Source organism: Lissotriton helveticus, chromosome 2_1, assembly GCF_964261635.1.
Source record: "Lissotriton helveticus chromosome 2_1, aLisHel1.1, whole genome shotgun sequence".
NCBI lineage: Eukaryota > Metazoa > Chordata > Amphibia > Caudata > Salamandridae > Lissotriton > Lissotriton helveticus.
The window spans coordinates 843,760,319-843,780,624 of record NC_136059.1 but is presented as its reverse complement, the minus strand read 5'-3'; the positions used below and the strand labels follow the sequence as shown (position 1 = coordinate 843,780,624).

General features: G+C 49.8%; 1 protein-coding gene across 2 annotated transcripts in view; it reads right to left on the bottom strand.

Moving 5' to 3' along the window:
- Nucleotides 1-20,306, bottom strand: part of SNX2 (sorting nexin 2) — a 416,319-nt gene that overhangs the window by 188,105 nt on the left and 207,908 nt on the right. Inside the window, exon 3 of one of the 2 annotated variants that reach the window (XM_078675570.1) lies at nt 10,928-11,091. In XM_078675570.1, coding sequence (XP_078531696.1) covers nt 10,928-11,091 — 164 coding nt within the window. The remainder of the gene's footprint in view (nt 1-10,927; nt 11,092-20,306) is intronic. The other variant, XM_078675571.1, reaches the window with a different exon arrangement.

Genomic DNA, 20,306 nt, shown 5'->3' with positions numbered 1-20,306 from the left:
GATAAGAGTGGGTTAGATTGGACTAGAATGGAGTAGATTGGAGTGGAGGGGGATATTGGGATTGGGGTGGAGTAGGGCAGATTGGGGTGGAGTGGGGTAGATTGGAGTGAGGTACATTAGGGTAGTTTGGAGTGGGGTCGATTGTGGTAGTTTGGAGTGGGGTAGACAGTGATACATTGGATAAGAGTGGGTTAGACTTGACTAGGATAGAGTACATTGGAGTGGAGGTGGAGCTTGGAGAGGATACCTGAATACAGCATATCTCAAAGAGGCAGCGGGCGAGGTCTAGAAAATGGGGTGGGGATAACTGGCCCTGGCAACGGAATGTGCTCCTTACCCCTCTCTGAGCATCACAGCCTTTCTGCCAACCCCAGGGCATTTACCAGGGAAAAGTTAAAAGGGGGCATGTGGGCAACCCAGACATCAACTCTTGCTTCACCTCATAATGGGTCTAGCAGTCTTTCTTCTCTACTCCCAGAAGGGCCCAGAAAGCAAACGAGACACCAACAAAAATATTAAAACAAAGGGAAGGGGGGCATCCCTCCCATGCAACAGGCAGTGTCTTCGCCCATAATGGGTCCAGTAGTCTGACCGGGACAGGTGAAAACTGTGACCTTATGAAGAAAATGTTGGATCACTGGGGTCTTCACACAGTCAATGGTTTAGTCTGTTCTTGTCCCAGCTAACAGGCTCAGTGCCACAAAAGTGAGGTACTTTTTTTTATCAGGAGAAGGGTAGAAATGCTGGGTGGTAGCAACTGTGTTGATTCCTACAGCCTCTGGAAGTTTCCCTCACTGAAATGTGTAGTTTTAGCCAAAGCTTGAGGTCTGAAGAACATTCTTTGTAAGAAAACTTTGTGGGATGCACACGGTCACACCACCCCGGTCTTCTCCTGGTGTCCAGCTTTCAGAAAAGCCTGCGTTTTTAGATTTTGCAGGGTGGCAGCTGAGCACTGGTGCAAAATCTTGATATCTCTACGTTAAGACAGGTTTTGGACATTCAACAAACACTATATATACACCTGCGATATGAAGATTCAGGCAGACATAACGGTTTATTACTTTTATAATACTGGACAAAGGGTGAAAGGAAATTCCAGATTATGCTCTTGTTGCTCATTTCCATCTTTTAATATTTATTTTCATTTTTTTTATTGCAATAATTATTTTGTTTGCTAAAACCATGACCGATCTAAACAAACAACCTCCTGCTGAATTCAAAACTTGTCTAATTTTCTGAAATGTGTAGCTTACCATGTTCACCAATGGGTTTCACTCCTGTTTCCACGAAGGATAAAACCACACAATCAACTAGCAAGATCAGTCTTTAAGTGACCTTGGTAGAAAAAGAGTTGATGAAAGGTACTGTGTAGAACTGGACGTTTTTATAATTAGTATACAAACAATTAGAGCAAGAAACCATATCTTGACACGATCACATTCAAAGAGGTCAAGATCCCGATTACCAAAAAAAGCCTCACAAAACATGCTGAGACACACAACACACCTAGTGGTCACTAGCGTGGTAGCATGAATAATATGCCCCAAGTATTATGCTTCTGTGTCTGGCTTAAGCGGTTAATTCTCTGGCTTACCCACTAAACAGACTCAGGTGGGAGGGGCCAGTGAAACAGCCTTGCTACGTTCTCTGTGGCAAGCAAATAAAAACATTTGATCAGGTTCACTTAATTTATTACAGCTGTTATTTGAATCCGGAACCACTAGCTAATGGATGAGAAGAATTGCCCATAAAAGGAAGGAATCCTGATGGATCAAGACTTATTGCACAGTTCGAAACAGAAATTATAAAGCAGGACCAGAGGAGCGGTTATGCTTAATCTCCTTTAATCTTCCATACAAATATAAAAGCTCTTCAAAATTATAACTTTTCTTAGAAATATCACATAACATAGTGTAAACCACCCCAATAGTCAAACTCCACACCCCAAGAGTCCACATCAGCCTCTAGTGAATCCACCAATCAGGAGCCATGCCTGCACCATAACTAGGACTTCCTTTTCTTGGTTGTCCTCCTTTCTTTGTCCTCCTTTCTGAGCTAAGTGATCCTGTTTTAGCTTTCCCCATCTCAAAGGTTTGCGCCATCTTGCTTGTACAGTAGCATTAATTTATGTTTAACTATTTCCTTACAGCAGCTGTGACTTGAGTCACTCAGTGCGGTATAGATTACTGGGATGCTGCAGTGGATTGGGACTGAGGCCAGATTTAGACTTCCAGCAGCCACAGGGAACTTAATGCAGTGTGTGAGATGGTCCTTGGAAGGAGCATCTACCAGCAGGTGAGAGGAGCGCCTCTGGAGGTAGTGCGGCCCAGTTCTAAACATTTCTAGCATTTTTCTAATGTCAGCAATAATTACTAGGACACAGAGTGTTGTTTTGAGTGGCTGGTGATGTCTGTTCCAGAAGAATCCGGATGCTGATGTGAATGAGGGTAACTGTTTGGCCCTTAAAAATAGGGGTGATATTTGCAGCTTGTGTGCCTAGAAGCTAGGGCTTTCTTGCATCTGTGAGAAGTCCTTGAACTTCATAGAGAGAGTGTGGTGGCACTGTATTTTTTCCCTGGGAATGTGGTCCAGGTCAAACTGATCTGAGCACTATGGCAGAGTCCTTTAGTGAAGACCTAGGTTTGAGCTGCCCAAGGCAACTGACTCCTCAGTTAGGAAAGTGGTGGCAGATGCCCTGCAGCTACAGAGTCAGACAGTTGCTCTTCTTGGCTTCATGCTTGCTCGAAACCCTTCCGTGGACAGAAACCCTAAATCTGGTTCCGGCGTTCAATCAATCAATCAATGACACTTATAGAGCGCGCTACATACCCGTAGGGTCTCAAGGCGCTGGGGGGGGGGGGGGGGGGCCGCTACTGCTCGAACAGCCAGGTCTTCAGCTTCTTCCTGAAGGAGAGGTGGTCTTGGGTCAGGCGCAGGTCGGGAGGGAGGGAGTTCCAGGTCTTGGCGGCCAGGTAGGAGAAGGACCTTCCTCCTGTAGTCGCTCTTCGGATGCGGGGGACGGCGGCGAGGGCGTGGTTGGCTGATCGGAGGTGGCGTTTGGGAGCGTAGAAGTTGATCCGGCTGTTGAGGTAGCTCGGGCCTTGGTCGTGTAGGGCTTTGTGTGCGTGGGTGAGGAGGCGGAAGGTGATTCTTTTGTTGACGGGGAGCCAGTGAAGGTCTCTCAGGTGTCCGGTGATGTGGCTGGTTCGTGGGATGTCGAGGATGAGTCTGGCTGAGGCGTTCTGGATCCGCTGGAGTCTCTTCTGGGTCTTGGCGGTGGTACCGGCGTAGAGGGCGTTGCCGTAGTCCAGTCGGCTGGTGACGAGGGCCTGGGTGACGGTCTTCCTGGTCTCGGTGGGGATCCACCAGAAGATCTTCCGTAGCATGCGTAGGATGTTGAAGCACGCCGAGGAGACGTTGTTGACTTGCCTGGTCATGGAGAGGGAGGAGTCCAGGATGAAGCCCAGGTTGCGTGCATGGTCTGTCGGTTTGGGTGCGGTGCCCAGGGCGGGAGGCCACCAGGAGTCGTCCCAGGCGGAGGGTGAAGAGCCCAGGATGAGGACCTCCGTCTTGTCAGAGTTCAGTTTCAGGCGGCTGGTCGTCATCCACTCGGCTACCTCTTTCATCCCTTCGTGCAGGTTGGCTCTGGCGGAGGCGGGGTCGTTGGTCAGGGAGAGGATCAGCTGGGTGTCGTCGGCGTAGGAGATTATGCTGAGGTTGTGTTTGCGTACGATGGCCGCGAGGGGGCTCATGTAGACGTTGAAGAGGGTGGGGCTCAGAGATGATCCTTGAGGGACGCCGCAGATGACTTCGGAGGCCTCTGACTTGTACGGTGGTAGGCGGACTCTCTGTGTTCTTCCGTCGAGGAAGGAGATGATCCATTCCAGCGCCTTGTCCTGGATTCCGATGTTGCTGAGGCGCTGTACTAGGGTGCGGTGGCAGACCGTGTCGAATGCCGCGGAGAGGTCTAGGAGGATGAGGGCCGCTGTATCTCCGTTGTCCATCAGGGCTCGGATGTCATCAGTGGCGGCGATGAGGGCGGTCTCGGTGCTGTGATTGGCTCGGAAGCCGGACTGTGAGGGGTCGAGGGATCCGTTCGTCTCGAGGAAGGCGGCCATCTGCTTGTTGACGGTCTTCTCGATGACTTTCGCAGGAAACGGGAGGAGCGAGATGGGGCGGTAGTTCTTGAGTTCGGTGGGGTCCGCTGTTGGTTTCTTGAGTAGAGCGCTGAGTTCGGCGTGTTTCCAGCTCTCAGGGAAGGTGGCGGTGTCGAAGGATGTGTTGATGATGTCTCGCAGGTGGGGTGCGATGACAGCGTCGGCCTTGTTGAAGACGTGGTGAGGGCAGGGGTCGGTCGGTGATCCGGAGTGGATGGAGTTCATCGTGCGGATGGTGTCTTCGGTGCTGATCGGGGTCCAGGCGTGGAGGGTGGTGGTGGGGGGTGGTTGTTCGGTCATGGTGTGCGTTGGTTGGTTGTTGAAGCTGTTGTGTATGTCCGCGATCTTGTTGTGGAAGTATGAAGCGAGGGAGTTGCAGAGGTCTTGCGATGGGGTGATGTCGTTGTTTCCTGCGCTGGGGTTGGAGAGCTCTTTCACGATGTTGAAGAGTTCCTTGCTGTTGTGTGCGTTGTTGTCCAACCGATCCTTGAATGCTGTTTTCTTGGCGGCGCGGATCAGCTGGTGGTGCTTCCGGGTGGCAAGCTTGAAGGAGGTCCTGTTGTCCGGTGTAGGTTCCCTTCTCCAGACTTTCTCGAGGGTTCGGCAGTTCTTCTTGGAGCTCTTGAGTTCGACGGTGAACCACGGTGCTTTCTTGCTGCCGGGTCTGCTGGGCGGGGTCCTCAGAGGGGCGAGTTCGTCCGCGCAGTTGCTGATCCACTTCGTGAGGTTGTCGGCGGCCTGGCTGGGGTTCGCTGAGCTGGCAGGAGGGTGCTGGCTCAGGGAGGTGGCGAGCTGGTCTGCTGTGATCTTGTTCCAGCTTCTGCGGGCGGCCTGTTGCTGGTGGTGGTGGGTCGTCGTTCTCTTGAAGGTGAAGTGGACGCAGCTGTGGTCCGTCCATTGAAGCTCTGTGGCGTGGCTGAAGTCGATGTCTGCGCTGGAAGAGAAGACTGCGTCGAGTGTGTGTCCGGCGAGGTGGGTGGGGGTGGACACCAGCTGCTTGAGTCCAAGATTGGCGAGGTTGTCGAGCAGGGTGCTGGTGTTGCGGTCGTTGTTGTTCTCCAGGTGGAAGTTGAGGTCCCCCAGGAGGATGTAGTCAGCGGAGGGGAGGGCATGCGGGCTGACGAAGTCGGCGATGTCCTCGCTGAATTGTGTGCGTGGTCCAGGGGGTCGGTAGATCAGGGTGCCTCTGAGGGTGGTGTTCGGGTTGGTGTGGATCTGGAAATGTAGGTGTTCGGCGGTGGTCAGGGTGTTGTCGGTGCTGGTCGTGAGGCGGATGGTGTTCTTGTGGATGATGGCGATGCCTCCTCCCATCTGGTTGGCGTTGCGGTCCCTCCGGATGATCTTGTAGCCCTCTGGGATAGCGATGGCGATGTCGGGGGCTGAGGAGGCGTTCATCCAGGTCTCCGTGAGGAAGGCAACGTCAGGGGCTGTGGCGTCTAGGAGGTTCCAGAGTTCGATGGCGTGTCTGTGGACGGAGCGGGTGTTGAGCAGGATGCACTTGAGGTGGGTGCTGCTGGTGTTCGGCTTGGCGGGTGCAGGGAAGGTCCGGATGCAGGTGAACTTGCAGGCGTGGCAGCTGAAGGGTCCGTGGGTGTGCTTCGGGGCGGCTTGGTGACATCCTGGGATGCGGCCGGTGTTGAGTGCGATGAGATCGACGGCGCTGTAGGTTCGTCGGGTCGGCTTCCGTCGGTGGGGGCCAGGGGTCCTGGCGCTGGTCGCGATCCGGTCGCGGACGGGCGCAGACGGGCTTACCTTTGGCGCGCCTTCGGCGCACAATCGGCGCGCCCGCTGCGCGTCAACGCTGCGCGTTCGCACGGTCGCCATATATGGCGAAGTGCGCGGGTGGGCGGGGCAGCTGGGAGGCGGGAGCGGGGAGGGATACAGAAGGCAAAAGGGGCGGGGCTTAGCGGCGGTGGCGGGGAGCGGGGAGGGAACAGAGGGACAGAAACTACAATGCTGACAATTTAAGGAAAAAGACAATATTACACAGAATAAAGCAATACAGATCTAACTTAAGCCTAACAGAAAGACAGCTGGGCACAGGAGCTACCACGGACCTCGAGGCTCGAGGGAGGGGGCGTGGTCGGGTGGCAGCAGCTGGGCAGCGAGGCAGAGGGCGGAGGGGGCACACGCAGCAGCTGGTGGCCGTGCGGCGCGGGGGTGTCCTACAAGTAGGTCACACTCACCTGCGTCGCACGGTCGCCATATATGGCCAAGTGCGCGGGTGGGCGGGGCAGCTGGGAGGCGGGAGCGGGGAGGGATACAGAAGGCAAAAGGGGCGGGGCTTAGCGGCGGTGGCGGGAAGCGGGGAGGGAACAGAGGGACAGAAACTACAATGCTGACAATTTAAGGAAAAAGACAATATTACACAGAATAAAGCAATACAGATCTAACTTAAGCCTAACAGAAAGACAGCTGGGCACAGGAGCTACCACGGACCTCGAGGCTCGAGGGAGGGGGCGTGGTCGGGTGGCAGCAGCTGGGCAGCGAGGCAGAGGGCGGAGGGGGCACACGCAGCAGCTGGTGGCCGTGCGGCGCGGGGGTGTCCTACAAGTAGGTCACACTCACCTGCGTCGCACGGTCGCCATATATGGCCAAGTGCGCGGGTGGGCGGGGCAGCTGGGAGGCGGGAGCGGGGAGGGATACAGAAGGCAAAAGGGGCGGGGCTTAGCGGCGGTGGCGGGAAGCGGGGAGGGAACAGAGGGACAGAAACTACAATGCTGACAATTTAAGGAAAAAGACAATATTACACAGAATAAAGCAATACAGATCTAACTTAAGCCTAACAGAAAGACAGCTGGGCACAGGAGCTACCACGGACCTCGAGGCTCGAGGGAGGGGGCGTGGTCGGGTGGCAGCAGCTGGGCAGCGAGGCAGAGGGCGGAGGGGGCACACGCAGCAGCTGGTGGCCGTGCGGCGCGGGGGTGTCCTACAAGTAGGTCACACTCACCTGCGTCGCACGGTCGCCATATATGGCCAAGTGCGCGGGTGGGCGGGGCAGCTGGGAGGCGGGAGCGGGGAGGGATACAGAAGGCAAAAGGGGCGGGGCTTAGCGGCGGTGGCGGGGAGGGAACAGAGGGACAGAAACTACAATGCTGACAATTTAAGGAAAAAGACAATATTACACAGAATAAAGCAATACAGATCTAACTTAAGCCTAACAGAAAGACAGCTGGGCACAGGAGCTACCACGGACCTCGAGGCTCGAGGGAGGGGGCGTGGTCGGGTGGCAGCAGCTGGGCAGCGAGGCAGAGGGCGGAGGGGGCACACGCAGCAGCTGGTGGCCGTGCGGCGCGGGGGTGTCCTACAAGTAGGTCACACTCACCTGCGTCGCACGGTCGCCATATATGGCCAAGTGCGCGGGTGGGCGGGGCAGCTGGGAGGCGGGAGCGGGGAGGGATACAGAAGGCAAAAGGGGCGGGGCTTAGCGGCGGTGGCGGGAAGCGGGGAGCGGGGAGGGAACAGAGGGACAGAAACTACAATGCTGACAATTTAAGGAAAAAGACAATATTACACAGAATAAAGCAATACAGATCTAACTTAAGCCTAACAGAAAGACAGCTGGGCACAGGAGCTACCACGGACCTCGAGGCTCGAGGGAGGGGGCGTGGTTGGGTGGCAGCAGCTGGGCAGCGAGGCATAGGGCGGAGGGGGCACACGCAGCAGCTGGTGGCCGTGCGGCGCGGGGTTGTCCTACAAGTAGGTCACACTCACCTGCGTCGCACGGTCGCCATATATGGCCAAGTGCGCGGGTGGGCGGGGCAGCTGGGAGGCGGGAGCAGGGAGGGATACAGAAGGCAAAAGGGGCGGGGCTTAGCGGCGGTGGCGGGAAGCGGGGAGCGGGGAGGGAACAGAGGGACAGAAACTACAATGCTGACAATTTAAGGAAAAAGACAATATTACACAGAATAAAGCAATACAGATCTAACTTAAGCCTAACAGAAAGACAGCTGGGCACAGGAGCTACCACGGACCTAGGTTCCCAAAAACCTAGGTCCCTGAGGTACAGTTTAGGTATAAAGACACTTTTGTGAGACTTAGAGACGCCTTTTTAGAGAATGACCCTCTGTCAAGGCTTTAACTTTCTGACCTGGAGGCTTTTATGGTTCACACCATTACTTCAAAAAGGACCAGGGAGCGGAAGTGGGTTTGTATGGTTCTGAACTATTCAATGTTGAGCTTGGTACGAGTTGGCCAGGTATCCGTCAGTTCTGGTTAAGCAGTCCACAGTGAAGGGCCCGGCTTCAGACCGTTGGAAGGATTTTTACTAGGGTGTGTGAAATTTATGTTATTTTGCTTTTGCTTAATGACATGCATTTCTGCAAGAGTATGTGAAAATCCGAATCTGCATTTTGTGCTATATTTTATCTTGAAATGTGCCCAAGTGTTGTGAACAACAGCTGCTTGCGCTACAGTCTTTCGTGTTGTTCCAGTGCTCAGACGCTAAATGTTTGTTGCACACATAGCATAATGACACCACATGGCGTAATGGCAGAATTTTAGAACCTAATTGATGCTTGCCTTAGAAAATGTGCACCTCTCAGGGGCTTCAGTCTAGGCTCCCCTTGGATAAATTGTCCAGGTACTTGACTCATAGGATATGGAAACCCCTTGATAAGGAGGTTAGGGGCCACCTAAGGGCTAAATGCCTATGTCCTTGGAAGAGAACGTCGCACATACTCCCAAGTTTGATAGCAAAATTGCAAACTTAAATTTAGGAACGTCCGTAGAAAGGGGGAACACAGGTCTTGGAAAGTCTGTAAGATTAAGTTGTTAGACATCGTGAGGCCCCTTGCCAATATCCTTAATTTGGCAGCATCCTAATCCTCCTTCTTGGGGTTTGCTTCTTAGACAACAGTAATTGCACCCTTTCAACCACGCATAGATGTTCAGCCTTCATTAAGCCTTCATTAACATCAAACGCAAAGTTAGGAGAATTATCGACCTCAAAAGCAGCTCGGGTTGAGAACCTTTACTCAAAAAGCCGATTAAATTTGCCACAGGCTTCGCCTCGCCCAATAAGAGTCAAGTTTGGTCCCAATATTTTTGTCTTGGTCTGTCTAGGCAGGGAGCACTCATGAGGCACCTCCAAGGTTCTCAAACCTCCTATAAGACCAGGACAGTTTCAATTACAGGACAAGACCAGATTCAGGACCTTCTTCCCCTCCACTGGGGACAGAGGCAAAGGACGAGGGGCCTTCAGGAGTGCAACTAACATCCCAGGAGAGGATACACGTATGGGTTATTCTTTATTCTCATCTATCAGTGAGGTAAAACTAGTGAGTTCTTGCTGGCCTGGCAGCAGCTAACAAAAGATGTGTGGGTTGTGCAAAGCATGGTGGGGTTCCACTTAAAAGTTCTACGATAACCCAAGACAGTAAGCACTGCCAAGGCTCTTAAGGTTTTCACAGGAAGAATATGCTGTGGTGGATGCAGAGGTTGCGGATTTGGAGGCCAAAGTGGTGATAGGGAGGATGAACTGTCATCCCAGGGATTTTCGGAACAATACATTGTTGGTCCAAAAAAGGAGAAAGGGTTTTGTCCCATTATCAATCTAAGGAGTTCAAAGGATGGTTGGTCTATGCCATTTCAAAATTGATGCTGTGCACACTTCTGAAGATTTTTTTAAGGCAGCATGAATGGGGTTTGAGGTCATTTCACTGCATATCAGTGCTTTCTCCAGTTTTGCTAGCACAACCAGATCTCTGCGTTCACAGCCCTGCCCTTTGGCTTTTCATTGGCCCGAGGAACATTATCAAGCTCCACAAGCTGGTTATGGCTTTTTTCAGGGCTAGGCACCCCAAAATGATTATTTACCTGAATTAAATGTTCCTGCTGGACCAGCTTTGCTCTAATTTTATATAGATGGTGAACTTCCTACAGAGTCTGGGCTTCGTGAACATGAAAGTCAGATTTGGAGCCCAGTCAAATCATCTCTTTACTGGTCAGTTTCAGCAAGCTTGCATCTTCTAAGGAACTACATAGTGGACATAAAAAGGGAACTTAGGGGGTCTCTTTACTCAGGTAAAATATCGCTCCACAATATGGTCAAACTGTAAGGTATTCTGTCAATATCCATCCAGGTGATCTTCCTAGGCCCACTTCTCTATCAATCCCTGCAGAGATTCAAGGAGGCAACCTTTGGATGGGCCTTTGGTATTCAGATCTAGCTTTCGTCCTGCAGGAAGATAGGATGGAAGTCCAATGTGGCTTGACCATGTGGCGGCCTGGAATGGAAGAGAGATTTTGGGAAATCACCAGGACAAACATAGGTAGGTTGCATGAAGAAAAGATGAGGAAGGAAATAAGAGTCCTCACAGGACAGAAATGGCAAAGCATTCAGTGACTATCATGAGACAGCAACTACGGTGTATGCAAACCAATGACGTTTACTGTGGACAACTATATTCCTTCTAATTTGACAGAAGAAAAAAAGAGCATAGGGGTGGATGTTTAACAAGATATGCTCACTTGGGAATTTGCTTCTGAATGTATGAAGCATATATAAGCCCTGGTGTTCTTGCAAATTTGTAGGATACGACCCCTCAATGGTCATAAAGTATCATCTGGAGTTTGAATAAGAGATTCTTTTTTTTAACTGTAACCAATGTGAACACGTTATAGCATTATCATTTAATTTTCTTGCATACTCTAATGATTTTTTGGAATTCTTGCAAAATAAATGCAAAACATTTGACTGACATATGTTCCCATTCTGTACATAATCATACAGTGACCTGCATATATCATTTAACACAATGCTTTGGTACCTCATCCCTGGATCGGTCGTATATTATAGGTGCAGATATACTTTTGACTTCCATTCTGGGTGTCACCAGGGGAGTGGGTGTTACTGGAGTGACTGCAGGGCTTTGTCCTGGTGAAAGCATTGGTTCTCTTTCTGGACTGTCCAAAGATACTTCATCAGTAGCTTCTAAAAAAAAAGTAATCGTTTTATTGAACGTGAAGCAAGTAGAAGTGCTAACATAAACAATCTTTTTTGTACAAGGGCCTAAGGCATGCTCATAAAAAATTGACAACAAGCCATAATTAGCAGTTTTGAGGGGCGTTATACAGATTACTGGACAAATTTGACTACCCAATACTGAAATACTGTATTTGTTTACACAATGGGCAGATGCACCATACAATGAACCATGTGGGTTGCTCAAACAGTTGCTTGTTTGTGAACAAGTGCACTAAGAGATGCCCGAAGCATATTTATTGTTACAATATGAGCTACGTCTATCAACACAAAGATAAATTAATGGGATTAGCCTTCAAAAACATACTTGGAGGGGCATGGTCTTGCAGCGAGACAACATGGCCGCTAGCTAGGGTCTCTCCAGAGCCCCTTTCCACCTCACCAATGCGCAGCACCAATCCGATCCCTACGGTGAACGCAATTTACACCGGAGAAGACGCGGTGCCCATAGCCGCAACCCCGAGTAAAATCAGGCATTCGAGAGTGGAGAAAAGCTCGTCGATGCCAGAAACCTACTATCTGAGAAAGCCAGGGACTCAGCGTAGCCGGCCGCCGCGGACATCGAGTGGGAGGGCGGCCCCTCCCCACTCCAACTCGGGGAGGCTGAAAACATTGCGAGGGCAGGTCGCCTCCATCCTACGCAACTATTTCCGCCACACAGTAACAGCCTTGCACCCCGGCCTGCCGTCTGAGACCTGAAGCTGGGCCCCGACATCTGCGCTGAGGCCTCGAGAGGGCCTCGGAGTACAGAGCTGTTGTGTGCCGGAGGAAGTACAACCTCCGCCCGCCAAGGAGCGCCCCCTGCCTGGACTTGAGAGTGGCTGAACGGAGGCTTGCTGGGCACCTCCCGGAGACATGAGCTGAGTCCCAACGCTGCTGAGCCTGCAGCGAGGTGATCTTTAGATCGAGGTGGGCTGCAACGTGTTACATCTTTGTGGGGCCCAGAAACTGTCGGAAAGCGCCGGCGGGCTGAGGGCGTGATCTGGGGCCCCTGAGCCCTGGCTACACCGCACTACAACTCTCGCAGGAGGACAACGCAGCTGGGTGCTAACCAGAGACAGGCTGCAGTGGGGTGAGTCGGGGGGGACGGGTCGCTTTCAACTGGGGCAGCCAGTACCACCACTACTAAATGTTCACACTGCCAACTGGAAGTGCCCATTAGTGTGTGCCCCCCTCCCCCTTTTTATCCCCCCTCCTTTTTTGTCCTGGCATTTCTTGGGCTCCCTACACCCTGGAAGGGGCTGATAAGGGGTTGGAAGAGCCCCAGCAGCATAAACAGTGTCCAACATCCACTGTAGGAATTGGAAGCAACGTCCCGATAATCAACAGCTCGCTTGGCGCCCTCGATTGTTGGACACTTGCCCACTGACTGTCGCTGGTGCTTGGATGAGGAGGCTCGAATCTCTGGCACTCCTGATTGGCGTGCCGTCTTTGTATCCTACCCGGGAGACAGCAAGGGCCTCACCATGTCCAACGCTAGGGACCCCCGGACGTCCCAACAAAGCAGACTAGACCGATACACCTGCCCGACGGCGGACCTAGCTGAATGAAAGATGGTTAGTGATAAGCCACAGAGCAGGACCATACTGAGCCCACAATGAAGGATTTAATGGCAGCTATCATAAGGGTCCGCACATCTATCGACACCCTCTCCTCGGAAGTGACACTGATTAGGGCCAATCTTACAGAATACAGAGAGAAGGTCAAAAAGTTGGAGATCACCACCGCCAGCCTGGTGGAAGACACCTCACAACTGCAAACGGAAATTGGGGAACTACAACATTACAGAAGTTTACGGAGGACAAGCTGGACGATTATGAAGGGCACCTGAGACGCAATAACATCCGCGCTCTTGGCGTACCAGAGAAATCGAAGGGTCCCGCTGTAGACCTGTTCATTGAAGAGCTGATCTTGACAAAGCTGCAGCCAAAAGGCCTTTCTAAATTGTTTGTTGTCGAGAGAGCCCACAGAGTGCCTGGAGGCCGCCTGAAGCCACCCCCCGCCCCACCCGATCCAATACTGGCCCGACTGCTCAATTATAGAGATAGGGACACAATCCTGTAAGCAGCGAGGGTCACTCCTCCGATTCATCTAGACAACTCGGCACTTACTTTCTTCCCTGACTTCACCTGGGCAGTGCAAATGCGGCAATGCTCCTTCTTGATGTCAAGCGTAGGTTGAGAGGAAAAAGGTATCAAGTAAGCCATGCTCTTCCCTGCGCGTCTGAGAGTTGAAATCGAAGGGAAAACCTGCTACTTTGACATGCCAGAGGTGGCATCGGACTAGATTGACAGCCTTAGAACATCACCGGAACAGAACTCCACCGACCATTGAATAGTGTCACAAACCCTCATGGAAAGCCCTTCGATGTCTTTGGATAATCTGTTTTCTCCCTTCATAAGAACACGGACCACCAATACTTGACCTATGCTGGAATTGAACTGTCTGCCGACATATTGGCAACTTACAAACTTGGTAGCCTAGGTATTCATCACGTGCTACACCGTTAACCTGTAATGGTAGGAGAGGGGGCTAGCAGCGCTCCAAGGCCTTCCCCCGCGTTCCTTTTCTTTCAGTAGAATAGTTGGGCGACAGGCGCTCTGCATTTAAAAAGCATGGGCAGTTCTGAGCCCAGAATGCAGGGAAGCAGGGTGGGGGGATGTTGGGAGGGATTGTGGTTTACTTTGTTGTTCTTTTACAGTACAATGCATGAATGTAACCCACTAGCGGGGACCTGTCTATTTACCAATGGGAGTGCAGCGTGACAAGGAAGTCAAAATCTTAAGTTGGAATGTTAACGGATTGGGGGACAAGATCAAGATAAGTGTTGCATTGCAGTATATTAAGAGACTATCATCGGACATTACACTACTCCAAGAAACCCACCTTACAGGCAATACATGCAACGCGATGCACAAGTGGGGTTACTCAATAGTGGCACACGCGGGCTTTACTTCCAGCTCTAGGGGTGTAGGCATTATGCAAAAAAAGTCATTTCCTCTTTCACTCACCTCCACATATGTAGACGACCGGGGCAGATACGCTGGGATCCCGGGCACTTGGGAGGGCCGAACTATCACCCTTATGTCAGTGTATGCACCTCCAGGGATGCAGGGCATAATTTTCACTGACCTTGGTGCAGTATTGCTGACGTTGCCTGACGGACACTTGGTGCTCGGAGGTGACTTCAACTCAATAATATCGGGCTCACTAGACAGACACCCTCCGCACAACCCCCCAGGAAGCAATGGGACTGACAGCTGGACAGCATACAACCCGGACAAGATCCAGCACACTTTCCACTCAGGGGCACACAACAGTTTATCCCGCCTTGACTACATAATTGTTCCGACTCCGCAAATCACAGACATCCACGATATCCGTCACCTGGCCAGAGGCATCTTCGACCACTCACCTCTATGGGTCCACATAGTTCTAGATCACACACAAGTGGGATGAGTTGCCTCAATAAACCCCTGGTACCTCAAGAACCCCAAAATTCGAAAAGACCTGAATAAAACTATTGACGATTACTTCCTAGAGAATGAACACACAGTTGAGTCCCCCCAAATACTATGGGAAGCTTTCAAAACGGTTGTCCGAGGGCAGGCCATTTCCCTAGTTGCGGGCTTCAAAAAGGATAGAGTGAAAGACATTTCCGAAATAGAACATGAGCTTTATCGTTTAGAAGAGAATGTCAACTCAGACCCCACGCCCAAAGCCTTTCATTCCATCCGTCTGGGCCAGGAATAATACAAGGCGTTAGTCACTGATCGTGCCAAACTAATGAGGCAGGTTAGGATGGGCCGAATATATGACTTGGGTGACAAGGCTGGCAAATTACTTGCCTGGCTAGATAGGAAGGAGCAAGCCAGCAGACTTGTGACATAACTTAAATGTACCGACGGATCCCCTGTGACAGATCCCCAAGACATAGCTAATCACTTTGCACTTCCAAACAGTATATAGTTTGGTAGCACCATACCCTGATGCAGATTTTTCTGATCTTATCAAAGATATCTCTCTCCCTAAACTGACCGACCCAGACCAAGCATTTATGGACAGTGCCCTCACGCCTGATGAAATAGCAACAGCCGTTAGAACATTACATTCGGGGAAGGCCTTAGGCCCAAACGGCATTCCAATCGAGCTTTACAAACTTCAACCAGATAAATTGGCCCCCTATTTAAAATCCATGTTCAAAGACAGCCTTAAGCAGGGATCACTGCCATATGACCAGAGGATCGCCACCATTGTTACAATCTATAAGGAAAGGAAACCCAAAACGGAGTGTACCTCCTATCGACCTATATCGCTCCTAAACGCGGAACCCAACATTTTAGCCAAAGTACTTGCCAAACATTAAACCATGCATGTGTAAGTACACACGGCCGGTACAGTGAAACTGCGAATGGCTCATTAAATCATATTTATGCGGAAGACCCCACTAAAAGGAGCAGATGGCCGTCACATGCTATGCACTTTTTTGTAAGGACAACCAAAGTGATAAATATAGAGAATGACTCACTGATCAAGGTGATGGGTGATTTAGTCCACCCGGATCAATCAGGATTCATTCCCAAAAGAAACACTGCTCTTAACCTGCGCAGACTACACGGGGTTCTGGGCAGGGTACCGACGATACGTGAGGATGCCTTTATAGTCTCTCATGATGCCACTATGGCCTTCAATACACTGGAGTGGCCCTATCTTTTTGCAGTGCTTGCCAAACTAGGATTTGGACCCAATTTCTGCCGCTGGGTGCGACTGTTATACAGCGCGCCGATGGCTCAGGTAGTTGTGAACAACAGGCAATCGGAGCCCTTTACACTTAGCCGAGAGACCCGACAGGGGTGCCCCCTTTCTCCATTACTATTCACCTTTGCCCTTGAACCTCTTGTGGCGTGGATCCGCAAGGACGTAATGATCTGCGGCATGCGTTGGTCAGCGGACTGGGAGGACCACAATATCCTTGTATGCGGACGATATCCTTTATCTCACGTCCCCGAAGAGATCCCTGATAGCAGTCTTTGACATACTGGATATTTTTGGAAGATATTCCGGATTTCATGTCAACTGGCAAAAATCGCTTCTCTATGTCCTCGGGTGAAACTCTCCCCCACCGTTACCCAGAAATTGCCCGATTCAAGCGGTCCGATACACTGGTAACTTGATACCCCCAATGCAGAGGCTTAAAAGTGACATAATAGATTGGAAGACGCTCCCGCTCTCGCTATTGGGCAAAGCTGCACTATTTAAAATGATGTCTCTACCCCTTTTTCTGTATGCCCTGCGTAACTCAGCCGACGCTGTCCCAAACTCGTATTTTAAAGATCTATAAGGGCTCCTGCGAGACATTCTGTGGGGAGGGAGACCGCGTATAACTTTGAAAAAACTAACACTCAGCTGGTACGATGGCAGAATCGGATTACCCGACATTAAAAAATATTATTGGGCCGCTCATCTAACCGCTAATAATCATTGCACATATGGTCTTCTTGACAACCCGGGGTTTCTTGTGGATCGCTGGCTTCTGCTCAACGGGTCCTATTCCCTGGCGCTATACTCAACACCAAGTAAATACCCACTCACCGTCCCCACTCTCCGTCCCCACTGACCATACAATCAAAATCGGGCATTCTGCAACTAAGTCACTCGGCTGGCAAAACAAACTAACTCTCGTGGTCCCTCTGTGGGACTCACAACAACTTGGATATATGGGAAACACAAAGGGGTTTGATAAATGGGACAGAATATAGGCATCTCCCAACTTAAGGACCTTTGGTGCGCTGGGGGTGTGAAGCCCTTTAACGCCCTACAAACTCAGTATGCCTTGGCGGATTCTAAGTTCTATCGCTACCTCCAAATTAGACACTCCCTACAAACAGCATTTCCTGGTGACTCCGCACCACCAGATGCCTCCCCACTAGAGGACAGACTACAGGACGGCCAGCTACCTGACGAGGCCATTTCCCTGACATATCGGAAACTCATCAATAATATTGAAAACTCCCTATTGAAATTGCGAGACAAATGGACGGAGGACAGAATAGAACTAGAGGATGAAACTTGGCAGAAAGTGGTCTCCTCCCCCGAACAGTTGCTATCGCGGCGCAACTGGTGCAACTAAGGATCCTCCACAGAATTTATATAACTGGTCCCCAGATGGTGCACATAGGTGGACTGACAGATGGCTCTTGTAGGAGGGGATGCACAAAATTGGGCACATTCATACATATAATATGGCACTGCGAGCAGATCCATGAATATTGGCACAAAATACACGCAATCATGAGTAAAGTGTTGAGGGTAGAAATTAAACCGGAAGCGCCCAGATGCCTCCTTAATATCTGGGAACCTACCGACCTCAACACTTATACTACGCAATGGGTCACGCTTGGCTGCATGGTTGCCAAGAGGAATATTGCACAGCTCTGAGGAGCCTCACAACCGCCCAAGGTCACAGACTGGGAGCGAGATCTTGACTGGAGTATGCTAAGAGAAAAACTGTTTATGTGGCCCGTGGATGCCCCCTCAAATGGGCCAATGTTTGGGCCCCCTGGAATGCATATCGAGGCGATATATATACCCCTCCCCGTGATGCTGATGATGAAGATACCCCATCCCCGTGAATTTCAATGAACTATACAGCTGTATTCGTATGTAACTTGATTTCACTGTAACCCAATCACTGATTCTGTGCATCTGTACTTTATGTCGAGAATGTTTAATAAAAAAGATTTATTAAAAAAAAATACATACTTAGATAGGTATAGTCTAACCTATAACCACGACAATAATATTTTGCCTGCAACTCATTAAATGGGATGACTTTGTAGCTATTTCCAAATGGCTTTAAATAGGAGTCTCCAAGGCTATGAGAAATTAGTGTCTCAAGCAGTTATGCATCATGAGGAAAATGACGCACTCGGTCTATGGACAGAAACTACCTCAGAGAGGGTCAGCAAAAAATAAAAGAGCGAAACCATTACACAATGGGACCCTTTTGTCAACTACAATCTAAAAACAATTGTTTTATAACATGGTTGTTGTATTACTTTTCAATATTTTTTCAAATGTTATATTCCTATATCAGCTGTTATACAGTCACACTAAACATGGTCCAGGCTTCTCTCAAGTTTGCTACAGACGTTTTAACTGTGCACTGTCCTAATAAGAGCACTTTACAACATTAGCGCTTTAAATACACTTGGTTTTTTGAATTTCCACCATAGAAGCTGCAGGACTATCTGTGTTTTGCATTTATCTTCATGGTTATTGTACGTTGTATATGTACAACAGTGCTCTTCTGAGCTTCATCAACGGGAAAGTGCCTGCGTTGAGAGCTTATGACACATAATATCCGAGTTCTATACCTTTGTCACCTCCTAAGGGATTTTTCACTGTTTGAACCTTGAAAGTAAAGGCCAAGATAGCAATACCAGAGTACAATTGTTATGGTATGGCTCGTTTCTACCCCTAATGTGGTCCAGATGCACTTTGTTACCTTGTCCAAACTGAGTGCAGATCGAAAGGTGAATGACTGGTTGGAAGCGTGTGTCTGTATGAAGGGTGCCTTAGGTGTAAAGTTTTGAATGTTGCATGCAAGATCCCCGGAAGTGTTTGTAGTCCTGTACACAGATGCCTCACTTACACATGCTGTGTCCAGAAGCTAATGAAGCAGATAGACTGCTTGCTTACATGAGATCAGTGGCACACATATCCAACGTAACCAGACACAAGTCTCATAATCCGAAGAAGCACTAATATACATATCAAAGTAACTAAGCTGAGAATGTACATATCAGAAGACAAAAACTAATGTACGTATCACAGAAAAACGTATTAGATACATACCGCATGAAAGAAGATGAAGCGGGGATGAAAGCAAAATCCTACTATACATAACAAATGAACAGATGAACGGAGATAGGATGCTAATGATATCAGATGAGAAGAGATAGAACACTAAAGTGCATAATCATACTTTTGTTCATTTTGTGGCCAACAGTAACTGGTGCATGCCAGGGCCACAAGAATCTACTCAACAAACAAGCATTGGAAATGCAATAGGTCTCGCATTAGGAAAGTTTGAGCAATTGGTATTGTAAATGACACTTTTTTTTATTTATGTGTTGGCTTTGAAAATAGCAAAAGTAATAGCTTTGTCAGTTACAATGTCAATAGTTTTAACTTTCGCAAATGTGACACCTATAGCATTTGTAATGCAATGTGTGTTGTATTTACGTGACTTAGATGTATTGATATTGCAAATAACAATGGCTTTTAAGTTTGTAAATAATTAATACTTAAATAAAATGTATTGTAATTTATAATGGCAATAGCTTAACCCCTTCGACGCTCATGACGAGCTGGGCTCGTCATGAGGTAGCCTCCTCGCACGCTCATGACGAGCCCAGCTCGTCACGTAACATGCGATACCGCAAATCTCAGCGTACGGGCGGAATTCCGCCCGCACGCATGCGGTTAAACGTTTGTAAATAACTTTTGTGAAGATTATGTTCAGTGTATTTTATTGTGACGAAAATCAAAGAACATTGCATTTGCACCTACACACACACACAGCCACACACACATAGATGTGGTGGTGGTGGATCTGGGGGATATGGTGGTGGTGGTGGATGTGGTGGTGGATGTGGCAGTGGATGTGGCGGTGGATGTGGCGGTGGATGTGGTGGTGGAGGTGGTGGTGGAGGTGGTGGTGGAGGTGGTGGTGGAGGTGGTGGATGTGGTGGTGGAAGTGATGGTGGTGGAAGTGATGGTGGTGGTGGATGCGGTGGTGGTGGATGCGGTGGTGGTGGATGCGGTGGTGGTGGATGCGGTGGTGGTGGATGCGGTGGTGGTGGTGTCTCTTTCGTTGGGAGTTAAACAAAGTTAAAACAACTGGCTCCAAAGGTTTTGCTTAAGTATGTGTGAAGTAATTAGCTGTCTGCCTCTGCTTTCTTCCATTGCACTGGCATCTAGGTGTTAGGCTCAGATGGCTTGAACAAAAGACGGGCTGATGGTCTTTTAAATCAGGCCTTTGTTTCTGCCCAGCTGGATGTTAAAATAAAGCCCTCTCCCTTCCACGCAGGTTAATACAGACAAATGCCGGCACTGTTGTCTACGATATAGAAACCATTTATTGATGAAGAATCAGTACT